General features: G+C 34.9%; 1 protein-coding gene across 6 annotated transcripts in view; it reads right to left on the minus strand.

Annotated features, from left to right (window-relative positions):
- Memo1 (mediator of cell motility 1) overlaps positions 1-17934 on the minus strand; it is a 114790-nt gene that overhangs the window by 16516 nt on the left and 80340 nt on the right. For 5 of the 6 annotated variants that reach the window (XM_052746246.1, XM_052746250.1, XM_052746247.1 and 2 more), the window contains 2 exons: positions 11467-11543; positions 940-1044 (listed from right to left, as the gene is read on the minus strand). In XM_052746246.1, the coding sequence (XP_052602206.1) occupies positions 940-1044; positions 11467-11543 (182 nt within the window). Of the gene's footprint in view, positions 1-939; positions 1045-11466; positions 11544-14775; positions 15075-17934 lie in introns of those variants that run through there. The other variant, XR_008220187.1, reaches the window with a different exon arrangement.

Consider the following 17934-nt stretch of genomic DNA (forward strand, 5'->3'; position numbering starts at 1 on the left):
AAAATTAGTGCAGCATACGCCAATCTACGTTCCAGAAATTAATTTAGGTCCTTGACAGCCTTTCCCTTCATCAATCTGAACTCCTTTAACAAGATAAAAAGGCTTCCTAAAAATCCATCATCTACAACTGTCAAATCATGTGACCATCAAGCTCCCTGTTTCAACTGTTGGTTCATCCTTTTCTATACCTTGCCAAACCAATTCAATGAGTCCACTGCAGACTCCTCAGGAGACATTTTCTCATTCTTCTTAAAGAGTGTCACATTTTCTTGTTTATTAATTAGGAAGTAAACAAATATAATTTAGCTTTCTAAAATCCAACTAAATCAAAACTTCTTTCTTGAAATTCTTTTTTGTTTTGTTTTGTTTTATTTTGAGACCAGGTCTAAACTATTTAGCTCTGGCTGTCCTAGAACTCACAATGTAGACCAGGCTGGCCTCAAACTCACAAAAATCCATCCACCTGCCTCTGCCTCCCCAGTGCTAGTATTAAAGGCATGAGTCATTATGTCTGGCTTCTCCTGCACTTTTTAAATAAAGTTAAGTTTTATCATTATTATTTAAGAGAAAAAGACACACACACAATCTATCTTTGCTTGTCTATGTATATGCACCCACATGTCTGCACAGACACACAAACCCAAAAATCAATCTTCTGAGAAAGAAAAGCCTATCAGTGCTGACTGAGTCAAGAGAAGATAAGGCAATCTTCTAAATAACTCCATGTTAACAAATTATTGACCTATATCCCAGTAATAAATTTATTCAAATAAACAAAATAATATAAACCTATAATTATATTAAAAGTTACCAGGAAGAAACTGATGCTATGTACACAAAGCCAATGATGCTATCAATGTATTGAAATGTAACCTTTCAGATATTCTGAAATAAGACAGCAACAGATGTTAAAGGTCAAGGCTTCCTAAGGATACTCACATTTAATAACACCCCAATGGGATGTCTTCCACATATAGTATTATGATATTTCTTCAAATAATTGCTAAAAGATACAGGATCTAATTGTTCTATAATACTCATACCCTAAAAAAGAGAAAAGAAAAAGAAAAGAAGACAAAATTTATTATTTAATTACATTTTAAATTTACTTATAAATTTCTCAATTAAAAATAGACAAAATACATTAAACGATCCTTGGAAAATATCAAAATCATTCATGAAATGTAATCTCATAATAGTTAACCACTGGCAGAAAAAACTCCAGGTTTTTTCTAAGTTTGGATACTTGCAAATCACCTTTACCAGTTGACATTTACCTCACACCACATTTCACAATATTATATTTTCCCTACATAAAGAATAGTTACAAAAGCAAATTTGTGAAATTTTCACACAAAAAACTCTGAAACGAAATTTGATTTAAAGCTGTTTGAAGCTGTAAGCTTGATTTATAGCTGTGTAACATTTTAAACAGTCAGAGGTTATGGAGGTATCTGATAAAATACCACTTAAGAAAATATTTAACATAGTTTATTTCAACATTCCTAAGGCTGATGATGAGTTGAATGACAGCTAGGTTGTTATAAGCCAGTTCTAAGAAGGAAAGCTTTTCACTATTTTAAACCAGTGTCTTTGAAGAAAATAATTAAGTAATTTTAGAGTACTGCTAAACAAACCACCATGAACTGAACACTTGCTTATACTAAATTTTGCAGTCTCCAAAAGCATTAATATATTTTAATTTTTTGACATTTATTTGTGCGTATGCACACATGCACAGATAAGAAACTACAGCCATTCACTTGCCATGGCAAGCTGTGGAGTCAGTTCTCTCCTTCCACCATATGGGTTCTAGGGACTGAACTGAGGTGGGCAGGCCTGGGTAGTGAGCATCTTTACCCACTGAGTCATTTCACCAGTCCACAGAACATATTTTTAATCCACTAAAACAGAGCAACTTTGTTCACTGAAGCAGGCAAGTAAATCCCCGAATCTAACTAATTTGGACACTCAACAATATTATTATTTTATTCATATCAACTCCTTTTTATATTTGTATTTAATACACTAGAATAATGTCTGAGAGAAATGTAAGTGGTCTTAACTGACAAATTCTATGTGATTGCCAAAGTTTATTCATGTCTTAACAGTCTAAAAGCACAGAGAATAACAGGACAAACGACTCTAAATGAAGTCATCTGGAAAATGGCAGCTGTTAATAAGTGACATAAAGCTTTACAGTGGAAACTTCAAAACCTTAACTATGTAAGTTCCAAAATACCTACATCTTCCATAATCATTATCCAATCTAGAATAAGACTTAAGAATACAAGTATAGAATCACTTTGCCTATATATTAATTAGCCAATCTGTAACTAGTTTTTAATGCTATATTGGTTTTCTCCTGACAAGCAGGGGACTTTTTCAGGGCAACAACAACATTTGGTACAAGCTTAGAGAAATATTAAAAGTTAAACTTAATATATACAATAGGATGCAAAGAAACAGTGTAATTCTAAACCAGTTAAGTAGTAATACTAAGATGGAATTATAACTCTCTTCCAGAAACATGGATAGTCAAGATATAAATTTCCTATGCATGAAAATGGGCATAAAAAGTTCCTAATCCTAGGCTCTGTCTCAATAATCATTGGCTTTATCATAGTATAAAAAGAATTACACTAATGATTTGTCAAACATCGATGTAACTACAACTGGTGTACACATTATGAGAAGTTTAGTGCTCCTGAACAAAGGCTAGGACAGCTAGCCATAAACAGAATCTACTTTAATAAACTCTAGGATGAAAAGTTCCAACATACATTTTAGTAATAAAATCTCCAAGCACATTTGGAACAAGCATCATACTTATATACTGATACGAATTCTAAGAGAAGAAAATGAATTACATTTAAAGCAACGAATTCTAAGTAACTGGCCAAGAAACCCTTAATGAAGAGATAAAATACTACTAACGTAGAGAAGACACTACTAAACAGGAGCTCAAAATAAAGATTAAACTGGCTCAATCATAAAGATTAACTGGAAAATACAACATGAAAAAGTGGAAGTCAAGAGATAAAGTGTGTTAAAATTTTAATTCTTTAAGTCTATTAAGTGCCAACTAGATAGAAACTAATTCCATCCCATTAAACCCTCTGACAAACATGATGGTTTACTGGCATGTCTTTATAAAGAGAAGATCGAGGAAATAGGAGCTTTTCTCATGAGTGAACCGCTCCAACACAGAAAAGTTAAGAAATACATAAATAAAAGCATGAGGATAAGATTATAAAATGAGACATCCACTGACTAGTACATAATAAAGACAAACATGTCACATATACTTGATAAGTGTAAAATTACTGTTACTAAAATTCAAAAAAGACAAAAATGCTAATTCAATGCTATTATCCAAACTCTAAGACGATGAAAAATAAAATGCTTCCCCAATATGCCTAGGTAACTTAACTATTCTCAACAACCCTAGAAGATATGATTAGTGAGTCTAAAGACCAGGCAACAGAAAGCTCCTTAGGCCCCGTAATTAAAAACTTGACTATTTACATAAACCCCCATAAGCAATGAGATGATTCAACACTATTTCAGCTTCAAGTTAGAAAGGGATATTGGAAACACCAAAGCCGATCTATCCCTCAAGTATGGAAAGACTTCCTAATTTAGCAGTTTTAGCTAGAACTCTGCAGAATACAGGCCAAGTTCCTAACTTTGGGGGTATGTATTGAATTAGCATTCTGCTGACTCTCTAAGCAATGGAGAAAAACCTGTGATGTCACGTCCCAAGGGTCAATCTGAAACTGAACGGGCAATACTCAAAGAGCTGCAAATTCAGAACTCAGATAACTACCTTCCCACTTGTAAAAAAAAAAAATTATCTGCATTAAACAAAATAGCTATTGTTACAACACAGAAGTAAATCTTATTAAAATAGCAAACAAAAAGACTAACATATAATTTACATGCATTAATAAATAAGAAGAACCATGCCTTTTTAATAATGGCCACATAATTAATGAGCACATCATCAAGTATCAGAACTGTAATCCATTCATTTTAAGATATATACATGTTAGGGAAAAGGAAATGTCTGAGTTTCCTAAAGAGGAATCAAGATAAAAATTTTAACAGTGTAACTAATTCTATGCCAAAAACAAAATAACTCTTATCCTAAGGTAGCAGTGTTAAGAGTCAATGCATTAATAAGTGGTTACCTTACAGAGAATGCTACCAAACCTAATAAAGTAGACACGGTATAAATTCAAGAGAAAGAAGCATGACTTAGTAAATTCTAACAATTTCTCCTTTCAAAATAATAGGAAGAAAAGAAAGTAGCTGATATTCAAATTAAACAAAGTTATTAATAAAGTAATAAACTGAATGGCTGCGATGACATTTTCAGATTCTCCCTGCCAAATAATTTGCTGATGTCAGTAATGAAAGTCCCTGAATTAGCATAGTAAAAGGGTATACTCCCAAAAATTAGCATAGTAAGAATACTACATACTACATATGGAAAATACATGTAAATATGGCTAATATTTCAAGAAATCAAAAATTTACATGATCACGATAAAATTCGGTTTGTCAGTATAAACACTGAAGTTACAAAATACTATTTACCAAAAAAAGAAAGCCAATAAAATCATAAAACTTTCAAATTCAAAAAAAAGAAAAAAAAGACTTTCAAATTCTACATATTCTATACTATAGTTATTTTCCCAACTATAACACTAATAAGACATAATTTTCCTATAAACATTTATCTTTCTGTGTTTTTCATAATTAGTTTCCCTCACATTCAACAGTTAAAGCTGTGAATATTTTTCAGAAAGAACAGGTATGTTCTTTTGCAACTTAAAAATAGCTTACTTTCTAACATTTTAACAGCAATATTAAGATTTTTCCAATTAAAAATCAAACCCAAACTTGACTAACTCAATAATTTTGTACAGATATCTTATAGATATCTGTAAAAAAATCTTATAGATTTTTTTAGATTACTGATTTTGAAAACGGATAGCTCTTATAGGTTGAACATCCTTTAATCAATACTTGACAACAGAAATGTCTTGGATTTGTTTCTGGTAGATTTTTGAGTATTTGTATGTAAATAAAATATCTTGGGGATGAAACCAAAGTCCTAAACACAAAATTCAATAATACTTCACGTATGCTTTATCCATTTTATTGCCTTAGGTGACACCTTTAACTGTGACCTGTCATGTGTCAAACAAGTAAACAGTCTCAGATCACTGACACTCAACTTATAGTATACTCAAAATTACTAACATTTTTATATGCAAAAAGCCACTTGAGTTTATTGAGAGCTAACCATTATTTTTTATTCATAAACTCTAAGAATTAGCTTATAAATCAAATATGGTAATAAAGATAAGACACATTTATGAGCCTTTTTAAAATTCTACATAGAAATATACTTCAACAAGTGCACCACAAAAATCAATCCAAGTCAAACATTACTGCAAATACTAAGTTCAGACACACTAACATACAACAAATACCCTATTTATTTTGAAGTTCTATTCCATGCTTTTTTAAATAAAAGTTTCAAGTAAGGTTTTGGTAATCTGCCATCTAATGGAAGGAAATCTGGGTAGGACTTAGAAATCAGCCTGGGCTTACTGGTTCTCTATATACAGCCACTCACATAATTAACAAAATGTTCCTTCCTGAGCTAAACAGAAAAAGTTCTAAGAAGCCTGCCCATGATCTGTGTCAGCAGACCAGAGAGTTAACACAAACTCACCTATAGTCACAGTGAGAAAGATGGTGAAACTCTGAGGCTACAGAAGGGGAGGGTATGGAGAGCTCTATTCTCAGGGTCCCATGGGTGACTTCAGTGTAATGACGGGGTTGTTTAACTATTCTTACCATGGGCAATCTCTTCTTGGCTGCAGTCTTACCATCATCAGTATGACAAGACTTCCCAAACTCACACCTCCCTGAGCTGCAACTAGTGAAGAGCCTATTAGCAAAGGTTATATATATTTATATTTATATACAATATTACCTCTTGCTTATAAATATCTTAATTTGATCCATTTCTTCCCAACTCCACTGCCACCATCTCTAAATTATCATGTTTCCCCCTAAACACTGCCAAATGGCCTGCTGTTTGCTACACATGCTCCTGTAGAATCTGCTTTCTGTACAACCAACAGAGTGAACTTCAAAACCACGTAAATTATATCGGTACACTCTGTACTTCACATCAACTTTTACTGTGAATTACAATACAGATATATAGATTATAGTGGATGGATGGATGGATGGATGGATGAGATACAGTCACCAAACAAAATCAAGAAATGGTAAGTTTACATAGCAGTAAGTATTAAAAATAGAAATAAGCCGGGCAAGCTGACACCACTGTTCATAGGAAGACTACAAGCAAATAGGATGCACAAATTTTTGGTTGTCCCCAACACCAATATATTTTGAGGTTTGGTAGGCTCTAAGGAGGCTGATGTAGGAAAATTCCATACACAAATAACTGTTTTCTACCCATAAGACTTTCAATATGTAATTTAGGTAGAACTTCTAATTACCTGTACCATTTCCACCTTCTATAACAAGAGGAAAACAGTTTTCCAAGGTTTTAATGAAGAATGAATTTCCCATGGATGAAATCATCATCTAAAGTGAGGGAATATTATAGTTTCTTTTATTTAAAAGTTGTATTTATTTACTAAGAATTATTCACCTTTTGGGGGGAAAATCAAGTCACACAGCAATGCCACATAGTAATTTAAGCAATAAAGGCAATGGCCACGTAGGAGTCTGTGCTTACTGCTGTTTTAGGGATACTATAGATATACATGGATCCTACTACTTCATTGTGTCTTCTAACATAGCTGTTTCTGAACACTGGCATTTAAGACATTGATTTATTATAAATTACTTTCCTCTTATCTCACTTTCATATTAGTGTGTTCATACTTTTAACTGTGTATATAGGAAGATTATTATATTCCTTCATTTTAAAAACACTTGAGTTTTATGATCTAATCACTATGCTAGGCCCTTTGAATACATTGGCTGACAGAAAATATGGTTCTTACAAGTTAACAGTGAAGCAGACTAAGGCAGTTAGGGACAAATGCCAGAAGGGTCAGTGCAGAATGTAAAACTGAACGATGGGCCACAGACCCTACTGGGAGGGTCAGGAGCTAGATAAGAAGCCAGGCATGGTGGGCATGCCTTTAATCCCAGTGCTGGGGAAGCAAGAGACAGAAGCAGAAGCAGGTGGGTCTTTGAGTTCAAGGCTAGTCAAAGCTATAGCGTTGGACCCTGTTTGAGGTATGTAAGCGAAACAGTTAGGTACAAAGGAGCAGAAGACAGACACTGGACACGTGGGGCAGTATCAAACAACAGTCTGTCCACGGCAAAGGGAACTACGTAGAAGAGGGCTTGAAAAACTCGTTGATCCCTTTAGGTTTTTCGATGTAAACACAAGGATTTTACTGAAATAGGACAATATTACAGATTTGGGCCACAAGAATCACACAATATGATTTAAGTTTTCACAAATCTGTCAGGGGCCCAGCAGTGGTGGAATACATCTTTAATCCAAGCACTCAGAAGGCAGAGGCAGGGGGATCTCTGTGAGTTTGAGGCCAGCCTGGTCTACAGAGCAAGTTTCAGGAAAGCCAGGACTACAGACAGAAACCTTGGGGAGGGGGGTCTGTTTGGGCTTTATTTTCAGCTATTTGAGATTGAAAATGACAATAGCAGCTGAGAAAGTAAAAGCCACCATCAAATGACTTAGAATAGTCTGCAAAAACAGACTTTTGTCAAGAGAAAATCGTAAGTTTTAACTGTTGCCATGTTGAGCTTGGAAATTGTTTATATAACATTCCAGTGAAAATACTAAGCTAGAACCTGTATATAAGGAGTATGAGATGACAGTCCTGGATCAAGATATTTTTACTGGTTTTGGCACTAAAAATACTGTTTCATAAAATTAAATACAAATTGTTAGACATACACATAGCACACACACACATACATACATACATATACATACACACACACACACACACACACACATACACGTTTGGTGCTAGAGCACCTTTTGAGCCTGATGTTAAGGTGTTCTGGCATATGTCTATCAGGCTAAGGCCAGGAGGTCTGCAAATCTGAGGTCAGCCTGGCCTATAAAATTAGTTTTGAGTAGTTCAATAAACAAGTGAAGACAATTCTAATGAAAAGAAAATCTTCACATGCACACCACTAATAAATAGTTCTGATTTCACACAGACACGGTCATTTCTTCCTTATAGATATTTGTGGGGCAAAGGCACATACTAGAGCTTGTGCATGCTAAACATGTTGCTCTACTACTGAGCTACCAAACCCCAACCCCTAGATAGTCATGCCTAAACAAATAGAAGAAATGAAAAAGTGTGAAATGAAAACCACATGAGTGACAATATTTTGAGAGTCAAAAACTAAGATTTAGTGATTAATGCTACTGGGGATTTTGAAATGATCTCAACTTCCATCTTGATTTAGAATGCAAAGCTAGGTATGAGTAGAGACACACTTTTATATCACTGTTCTATAAAGGATGGCTATTGTCCAAGGAGAGTGTAAGAGTTGGAAGAAAAGGGAAAAGACAGAGTCCTTCTCTGACTATCCTCAGTGGATCAGCTGATCCAAGCCAGATAAGGCTCCAACACTGTTCCTTTGTGTCCAACTGACAGAGAACATTCTTGCCAATTTGACATGCCTCTGTTCCAATTTAGCTTCTAACTTAAACAATTCTTCTGAAACTACTCTTACAAAGTTCGTGACTTGGGATTCTTGTCCCCTGCTAGTTGACAGCCTTTTTCTCTCATCACTCATTCTTAGTTCCTCTAAGCACAACTCCTAATGGCTGCCCTCGGATCTCCTCACCACTCTGACCTAACTATCCCTTCTCCCCTCCATTCTCTCTGGACAATGGCACCGACCACCTTCCTTTCTACCTGCCCTCCACAAAACAATGATTTTTAAATGTTTACCTCCAGCCAAGTACAGTAACTCATGCCTAGAAGCCCAGAACACAAGAGCAATTCTCTAAGTTCAAGGTGAATCTGGGTTACATAGTACGTTTCCAGCCAGACAAAGCTACAGAGTTAGACCTACCTCTCATATAATTTTTAAAGAAAACAAATATTTTTTAAATATTTATTTACTTTATGCATATGAGTGACCTGTCTTCATGCATATCAGAAGAGTGACTCAGATCCCATTACAAATGGTTGTGAGCCACCATGTGGTTGCTGGGAATTGAACTCAGGACCCGATGAGCCATCTCTCCAGCCCCAAAGAAAAAAATGTTTACCACCATCCAGACATACCTTTGTGCTCTAAACCAGAAATTCACAATTAAAATATAATGTAGACCATATATGTAATTTTAAAAATTATAAAAATTACATATATGTAATTAATGTGATTAATTACCTTAGGCTTATTATGCATTCCTCATACCCTGTCATCCTTAAATCACTTTCAGGTCCTGGTCCCAGGTTACACTTTGAACAATTTAACAGTGAAAGGAAACTGAAAGTCTAACCACTTAAGTAGAGGGAAGATTTACACCCCACAGATATTTCCAGAATAACTGTATAACTATCAATACTTTAAGAAAAAATAAGAATTGTATTTTTTTTAATTTCACATTTAGAAAAACAAGATAAAATTCAACACTAGAAAGCTCAGTAGCCAAAAAAAAGTAATATAAATATCTACAAAAAAGAACAAACAAAAGACAAAAGGGGAGAAAGGCAAATTATTTGTACTTATAAAAAGTAATCCAGTCTTAAGGTACTTTCTGTAGTTACCTTTGTTGTAGAATATTATTTTAAGATGTATTGTATGTGTTTATGCTATGGAACATTTGTTTAACACTGCAAAGATGTGTTGCATTCTTTTATGTTGCATATGTTTAACTCTGTGAAGCTGTGTTACTGTGCCTGTCTAAAACACCTGATGGTCTAATAAAGAGCTGAATAGCCAATATAGAGGCAGGAGAAAGGACAGGCGGGGCTGGTAGGCACAGAGAATAAATAGAAGAAGAAATCTGAGAGGAAAAGAAGAAAGAGCAAGAGAACAAGGAGAGAAAGAAACAAGGGGCCAGCCACCTAGTCACACAGCCACACAGCCACACAGCCAGCCACAGAGTAAGAGTGAAAGTAAGATTTACAGAAATAAGAGAAGGTAAAAGCCCAGAGGCAAAAGGTAAATGGGTAAGTTAAGAAAAGCTGGCTAGAAACAAGCCAAGCTAAGGCCAGGCATTTATAATTAAGACTACGCCTCAGTGTGTGATTTATTTGGGAGCTGGGTAGTGGGTCCCCAAAGGAATAAACAGCCCAAAGAGTAGGAATAAAAAAACCAACAACAACATTTAAACGTTCTAACATGGAGCTAGAGTAAAAGAAAATCCAACAACATACCTTAGTAGACATAAGCTAAAGACCACAGACATTTCAAGTTCAAATTGAATACGATAAATGAGAATTGAAAATACAATTCAATACATAACAAGACTTAAAGGAGGTTTTATAGAAATACACCAAAACTCAAAATTACAACATTTTTAAGTTATTAATTTCACTAAGGTTAAATTCACTTTAGGAAGTTTTTGAAAAATCTGGACTATGGTATTAATTCCTAACTAAATATTTCTGGAACTTTAAAAACTTAAAAACATTAAAATGATGTAGTTATAAAAAATTCCTGCAGTACAGCAGACAAAATTTAAGTTTGCTAAATTACTAAAGCCTGTCATCATAAACTTATGTCATCCAACTCGGAACGCAGCTTAGCGGGAGAACACTTGTCCTCTACGTGCAAAGCCCTGAATTTAATACGCATCAAAGCAAAAACATAAAATGAAAGAGCTATAATGTCATTACTTCCAGAGGAAAAAGGTGATAACTGAAAAACTGGTGTTTCAATTAGACATTTATGATGTTAGGTTATATACTTTATATAATATCTTCAGCATCAAAAGAATAAATCTGGCCTATAAAGAAACCATATCTAAAAATTAAACACTAAGTTATTTAATAAATTTCAAAGAACAGTAACATAGTTCAGAAAGATTCAAAATAGTTACTTCAGATGGCCATCAAGGAATTATAGCCACGTATCCCACCATCTCCTACCATTGCAGCTTAACAGAAGTAGTAGCATTAACATGCCGCTGCCCCTTAAACCAAATACTTCTCCAAAAATATAATTAAAATCTGTATCTAAGTGCTGTTAAATATTCTCACTAATCAATAAGAAGTATGATAAAGGAAAGTTCTTAGAGGAATTATCCATTCAAGTCCACACTGCAGTTTGTACTTTTAATTCAAGAAAGGGAAAGAACTGTTAGCCCATTGTATATTTTAACATAGTCAATCTCAAATCACTAATCTAGAATTAAAGATTTTTAGAGCATTAAAACCCCACACCTGAAAGACTTACCATTTTATCTAGATGTTCAATGGATCTATAAATCTCCCCCTGGGATTCATCATAGTAACTGTAACGGAACCTTTGACCTTGAAACAAATATCATGTACAAAATAAAATAGGGAAAAATTAGAAGCTAAAAAGAAAGCAAGCGCTTACCAAATAATTTCAGTTCTCACAAAAGGCAAAGCACAGCTTAAGCCTCTGCAAGAACCAATTCCCATGAGCCCTCAACATAAAGAGGCATATTTGGGAAGGTAATAAAGAAATGACACATCACCAGAATTTTAAGATGTTAAAAACTATTTCATACTGCAGAAACTTTAAAATCACCAGCAATACAAGAATAAGGAAACCAAGAGCTTAAAGTTAGAAGCATTGTTAAACATTCTCTCAGCCTATAATTGACAGTAAACCCCAAGACTACAATTCAAGAAAACTTCAGGAAACTATCTCAGTGGGGTTATCACTGCTGAGCTCTCTGAGAGAAGCAAATGTATGTGTCAGCCATACTTGAAGCTTGGGCGGCTTTTACGGCCATTATTTTTTAAGGAAAAGGACCAATACACGTGCCTTATGCAACGTGAACAGAACTCACAAAAGAATAAATCAACCGTCCTACACTGACATGAAATCCCAGCTCAGAGTACAAGCACAAAATAGTCAATGTTCAGCTGCTCTTCAAATAGCAGAGATTACAAAGAAATTTTTTAAAAAAGAAAGAAAAAGAAAACAAAGATTCAGGAAATAAATTGCTTCCTAATGTAGTAATATGAAATTCAAAAGGTAATATCCATAACTACTTACAGATTAACTATGGTAGATTTGAGATACCTCTAACATAGCTTTCAGCAAGGCTGTTCTTCTTTACTTTCATGTTTCCTTCTTAAATTTGAATTGTTTTTATGTGTGTAGGTGTTTGTCTGCATGTCTGTTTACCACACACATGCCTGGTGCTTGTAGAGGCCAGAAGAGGGTGATAACGGAGTTACAGTTGGGTATAAGCCATCAACTGGGTGCTGGGAATTAAAACTGGGTCCTCTGGAAAAGTAGCCAGTGCTCTTAACCACTGAGCCATTTCTCAGGCCATATTTTCCTAATTTTTAAAGCTTTGCCAAAATGTGCTTCTAACGGTGTCGGATATACTCATCATGTACACACAACTGTGCCTTAGGCATCATGTCTACAACTATAAATAAGTCCAACTTCTAGCCTCACAACTGAGAAAGCAGATTCCATTGGAATTTTATGATATTTTTTAAGTTTCCTGTTCATCTTATTGAAAACACTATCATACATATAATGATCAGTGCAAAATTATAAAACTCTCTTTAATATCTTCTTAAAAACATACCATGTATCTCATCTGTGGGTGCTAACCTCTTTTTACTTTCCTAAATGCACCATATTTCTTAATTTTCTATTTTCCTAAAATGCACCATATTTCTTAATTTTCTTATTTAACTCCTAATATTTAACTTATCTCCTAATGCCACTCAATATAATAACTATTAACTTCCCAGAGAGCTCTTATTAAAGTTCTCTTATAGCTGGTATCCTAGAATTGAGCAGGCTGTGAACTAGTCTGTTCTCTGAATTTAACAACAAAGATGACTGCATGCGGCCAGACATGGTATATTTTAATGCCCGTGCACGTCCAAGTGCACACACATGCTGCATTGAGTGACAGGTGATCATTGTTGTCTTTATGAATCCTTCCAGTTCAGAGACTGTAGTAGATCTCACACCATGCATTTCTGGTCGCATGCAGTCATCTCTGTCATTAAGTTCAGGACGGCCTGCAATGTCAGCTCTCTCCATCTACCTTGTGGGTCCAAGGATCACCTTCAGAGTTCAGGCTTGTTGGCAAGCACTTCTGCTCAGAAGCTCATCTTGCTAGCCCTCAACGCCTCTGAGTTAAATAATGCAGCATGTTTTTCTTTATAACTCGGTTTTTCTTCAGAGAAGGCGTATTATACACAGTAATGAGGACTGTCCGACCATAAGGACTGTACAACTGACGCCATTTTCCACACTTGCCAGGTAGTTGTAAGAAGACTACATAAAGGCAAATCTATATCTCAGTCAGCCTAGCCTACTGACTCAACTCACTGGTACTATATTCATGTCTATTTCAAAGTTCTGCCCATCTCCTGCAAAACAATTAAACGAACACCTTAAACAAGGAAATTCTGCTTCCTTGTCACTAATCTAAAAATAACATTCTAGAAGAAATCAAAGTACTGTGTCTCGATTCTTTTAAAGCTGGACTATTTCAGGTTTATACAACTGTATTCTCTTTTCCCTGCTTCTAGAAACAGCTGCTCCTTTTAGCTACTATCTGTAGACCTTATGCCTATAAAAGACTGCTATTCCTGGTGCTTCATGACAGTTATTTGCTACTCAAAAGTCCTTGCTCACTTCCAAGTGAGGAGTTGTTTTCAAGTAACAACCTTGCCAGGAGAGCAAGAAGGGGGTGTAACAGTGTGTTTATGTGAGGTTATACCATACAGATGACCTTCCAGCTAACTTTAAAGTATTTCTGAAGAAAGGCACAGGTGTTTGAAATACTTTAAAATATTGGAATCATCATGTAATTTAATGCAAATGTGAGTATACATAGGAAACCAATTGGAACAAATGTTTAGTATTTTGCTACCTGTTATTTTTTTGTGACCAACTCACATTTAGTAGTATAAAAGTTAAAAGATAAAGATGAATAGCTCATAGCAATAAAGAAACTAAATTTTCAGTACATGCAGGTACTGAATATTTTACTCATTAACAGCTCATAATGTTTTCATGATAATTTTTAAATTGTACAAGTATTTTCAAATTATTTGAACAACCCATTCTAATCAATACAGAGATACTGCATCTAATCTGAAGTAATGAGTTGATTTCATCTTACTTTAGCCTGGATGGGTTATGTATGTATGCATGCACACAAGCATACGTATGTGTGTGCATACACACACAAATATGAAAGTCAACTGCTGCTTGGAAACTGAGTCAAGATACTTCTTATTTAAAAATTAATTTCTCAAGATTTCGTTCATTAATAAAGGAAACGATAGTACTAGCATAATATACTGATCAAAAATGCACCTTTAGTTTTGAATTGTTCATTTAAAATAAATTCTGATTGCATGATTCTCATGAGAAACTATTTTATTCTGTAAGTTGTTATACTTCGGACTTTCGGGGCAATCGTGAAGCTGACTATATACAAACAGCTGTCTCCATGACTGGAGGACGGGAATTGTACATTCTTTTCTAAGTATGAATAAAGCATATCACGTAGTAGAGAAAATTACTTACCTGAAACTTATCCTTTCAGAAGGTACACTGGGAAAATGGATTCTTTGAGCCCCTGTTTCAACTTCAAGTATGAGCTTTCTAGCTTTAAGAGCCATGGACACCGCCCTAGGGGCGGGACAAGCTCTGGAACTCCCTAGTGAGTATGTCAGTGGTTTCTTCAGGTGCCTTCCCTCAGTTCTTTTCAAATTCAAAAGATGAGAGGAAAAATAACCCAAGGAAAAAAATCCTGTAAAGCAGAAACCTTACTCTTTGAGGGAAGGAGGGTAGCTCATTTGTGAATCCATTCCAGAGCACGCTTTCTGAGAAAAAGAAATACAGGTAAGTAATTTTCCCATCTCCAAAGGTGACTGGTGATTGATTAATGAGTGGATTCACAGAGTGTGGAGAGGAAGCTCCAAGGATGTCTGTTTAACACACAACAATCAACCAATGAGGACAGACAACGATGGATGGCACAAGAACCAACACTATGCTTGAAGGATCTCAAAACAAAAAGAAACAAATTAAACAGCTCAACAGTAAGCTACACACTAGCCTGCTGAAATAAGCAATGACCTAATAATGTTACTCTGCAAAACCCCCAAAGTATCAGTCAGTAGGAAAGCCCTTCAGATATATGACCAATAGAATCTGTTCTGTGTACATTTACTCTTCACTTTGCTAATGGTGAGCCATTTTTCAAATGTGTGAACCCTTCCACAAATCCAGTAGGGAGATTAGCAGGCCATTCTACAAGGAGGTCCTAAACCTGGAACACCTAGAACTGAAATCACAGTCAAAGAAAAAAAATGTATTTCACAAAAGAAAATACTATCTGTGTTCTATCAAATAAGATCATTTTTTCTAACAACTAGATGCTATCATCTGTTCATCCTGAATTGTTACAATGCCTAACAAAACCCTAAACCTGGGATGAAGATGTACAAAGACCTGAGAAGACAAATGTATAGGCTTGGATAAGATACATTTTAAGAATTAACTAACATACTCAAACCAACTTCAGACTTTAGAAAGTGGAAATATCCTTGCACTAAGAAACTTAACAGGAAAAGGAGTATATATGAATCACTTAATGAACAGCACAAAAGAAATCTGAACATAGTATAAATTTTATAAATGCTTTGGGTTAAGTTACTTTGAATAAGTAGCTCAAGCTTCGAGAAAAAAAAAAAGTTATATAATCTAAGCAAATTTTAAATTGCTAAAGAGACTACCCTAGATTATATTCATATTTTAACAAAATAATGTCAAAAATATTTAACTCAGTAAATTTATTGGAACTGATTTGTAAAACCACCATAAAGGCAAATTAATAATTACTTCACTTTCAATTTGTTAGGTCTAATTTTGTTTAAAAATTTTTAATAGTTTACTAAAACTTATGCTAATGAAAGCTATCAATCTAAACTTGGAAACATAAATTTCTATGAGGACATAAACAAACAATAACAGTATATATGGAGAATATCAGAATTGAAACTTGGGAAATAGAATAAAAGTTTACTAATTAGATCATTGAAAGAGGTCCAGACAAGTTTCTCCTACACTGAATCATCCTCCAGGATGTAGAACTTGGTAAGTATATTAAGTATTAATAGAACTTGGTACGCATTTAAGATTAAAAAAATCAAAAGCTAATAAGTAATGTGAAAGAGGATTCTTACTATTCCATACTCTGGGGCTGATACATTTGTCATATGTCTAAGATGATGACAAGATTCAAAGCAGGGACTCAAATGCAGTTCCGTTTTAGGGAACTCCCCTGAGGGGACACAAAGAGTGAGCGAGGTGACAGAACACAGGTTCCTCCCCCAACCCCATGCCTTGCCTCATTCCCAAAGAATCCCAAATATTCTAGTCTCTCCACTTTTTTCCCTCTGGTGTCTCTCTAAAGATGAATACCTATTTTTATAGAAAGAAATCGTTTTTAGAAAGGGACACTGGCTGATAACGAGGAGACTACACTTCCCGAGCATCTCTTGGGAGCACAGTTTTCACCATTTCCACAAAAGCTGGACAAAAAAACAAAGAGAACAAATACCAGGAAGAACAAGGTAGCACTACCAGTAGCCTAATTCAATAAAAACAAAGGCCCACTATGTATATCTATCTGTAATCAAGTAATACCATAAACCAGTAATTTTACTTCAAATTACTTATTTCAGCTACTTAGAATTAATTTAATGTTTAAGGCCTATGTACTGAAGAACTGAATCACTCCTGGGAAATTATTGACAATTCACTCATTATGATTGCTTTTACATGGTTTAAAAACAACATGTCCCATACCTTTACAAGTAGGAAAAAAAAGCATGGTGCACAATGGTATATGCCTGTGACCCACTTAGGGAGGCTGAGGCAGAAGGATGAAAATTCAAGGTCAGCCTGGGATGGCAAGATTCTACAAGATGGGGAGAAAGGAGGAGGAAAAAGAAACAAAATATCAACCTTCATAAAGAGCTAAACTGTTGATATGGAATATAAATTTGAAAAACATGAATTTGATTCCTTAAATGGCATAACTTGTAGTTGGCTAATGATTCACCTTAATAAGCATGTAAAACAGAAAGCATTATGGTTTACAAAGTGACAATTACTATTTCCTGTGATGTCAATTTTCAAATATTATCCACATCACACCTGACACTGTCTGCCATACTATTACCCAGAAGGAATTACTTAGTGCCTTATGTAAGTAAAGTGAGCACTTAATGTCACTAAGTAATGATTGTGCAGCTATCTATGGAGCACTGGGAAAAGCTCCTTCGCTTAACCACTGAATGTAAACACATAAGCCTGGAGTTCTTCACTGCTAGCCATTTACCAGCCTTAGAAAATTTTGAGGGTTTTTCTTTTTTCAATTATCACATGGAAAGCCTATTACAACTTAAATATTAACTTTTTTAGAAACTGAGGAAAAACAGTCTGTAACTTTCTAAGAATCTTGGTTAGCTGTAAAAAAAACAAACTTATTTTTCTCTCTCAACTGTAGAGTAAGGTATGTTTGCATTAAGAGTTCTTTATTAACCAGGCAGTGGTAGTACATTCCTTTAATCCCAGCACTCAGGAGGCAGAGGCAGGTGCATCTCTGAGTTTGTGGCCAGCTTGGTCTACATAGTGAATTCCAAGCCAGTCAGGGGTACAAGGCAAGGCCCTGTT

Source organism: Peromyscus californicus, unplaced genomic scaffold, assembly GCF_007827085.1.
Source record: "Peromyscus californicus insignis strain IS unplaced genomic scaffold, ASM782708v3 Scaffold_1__1_contigs__length_55948999, whole genome shotgun sequence".
Classification (NCBI taxonomy): domain Eukaryota; kingdom Metazoa; phylum Chordata; class Mammalia; order Rodentia; family Cricetidae; genus Peromyscus; species Peromyscus californicus.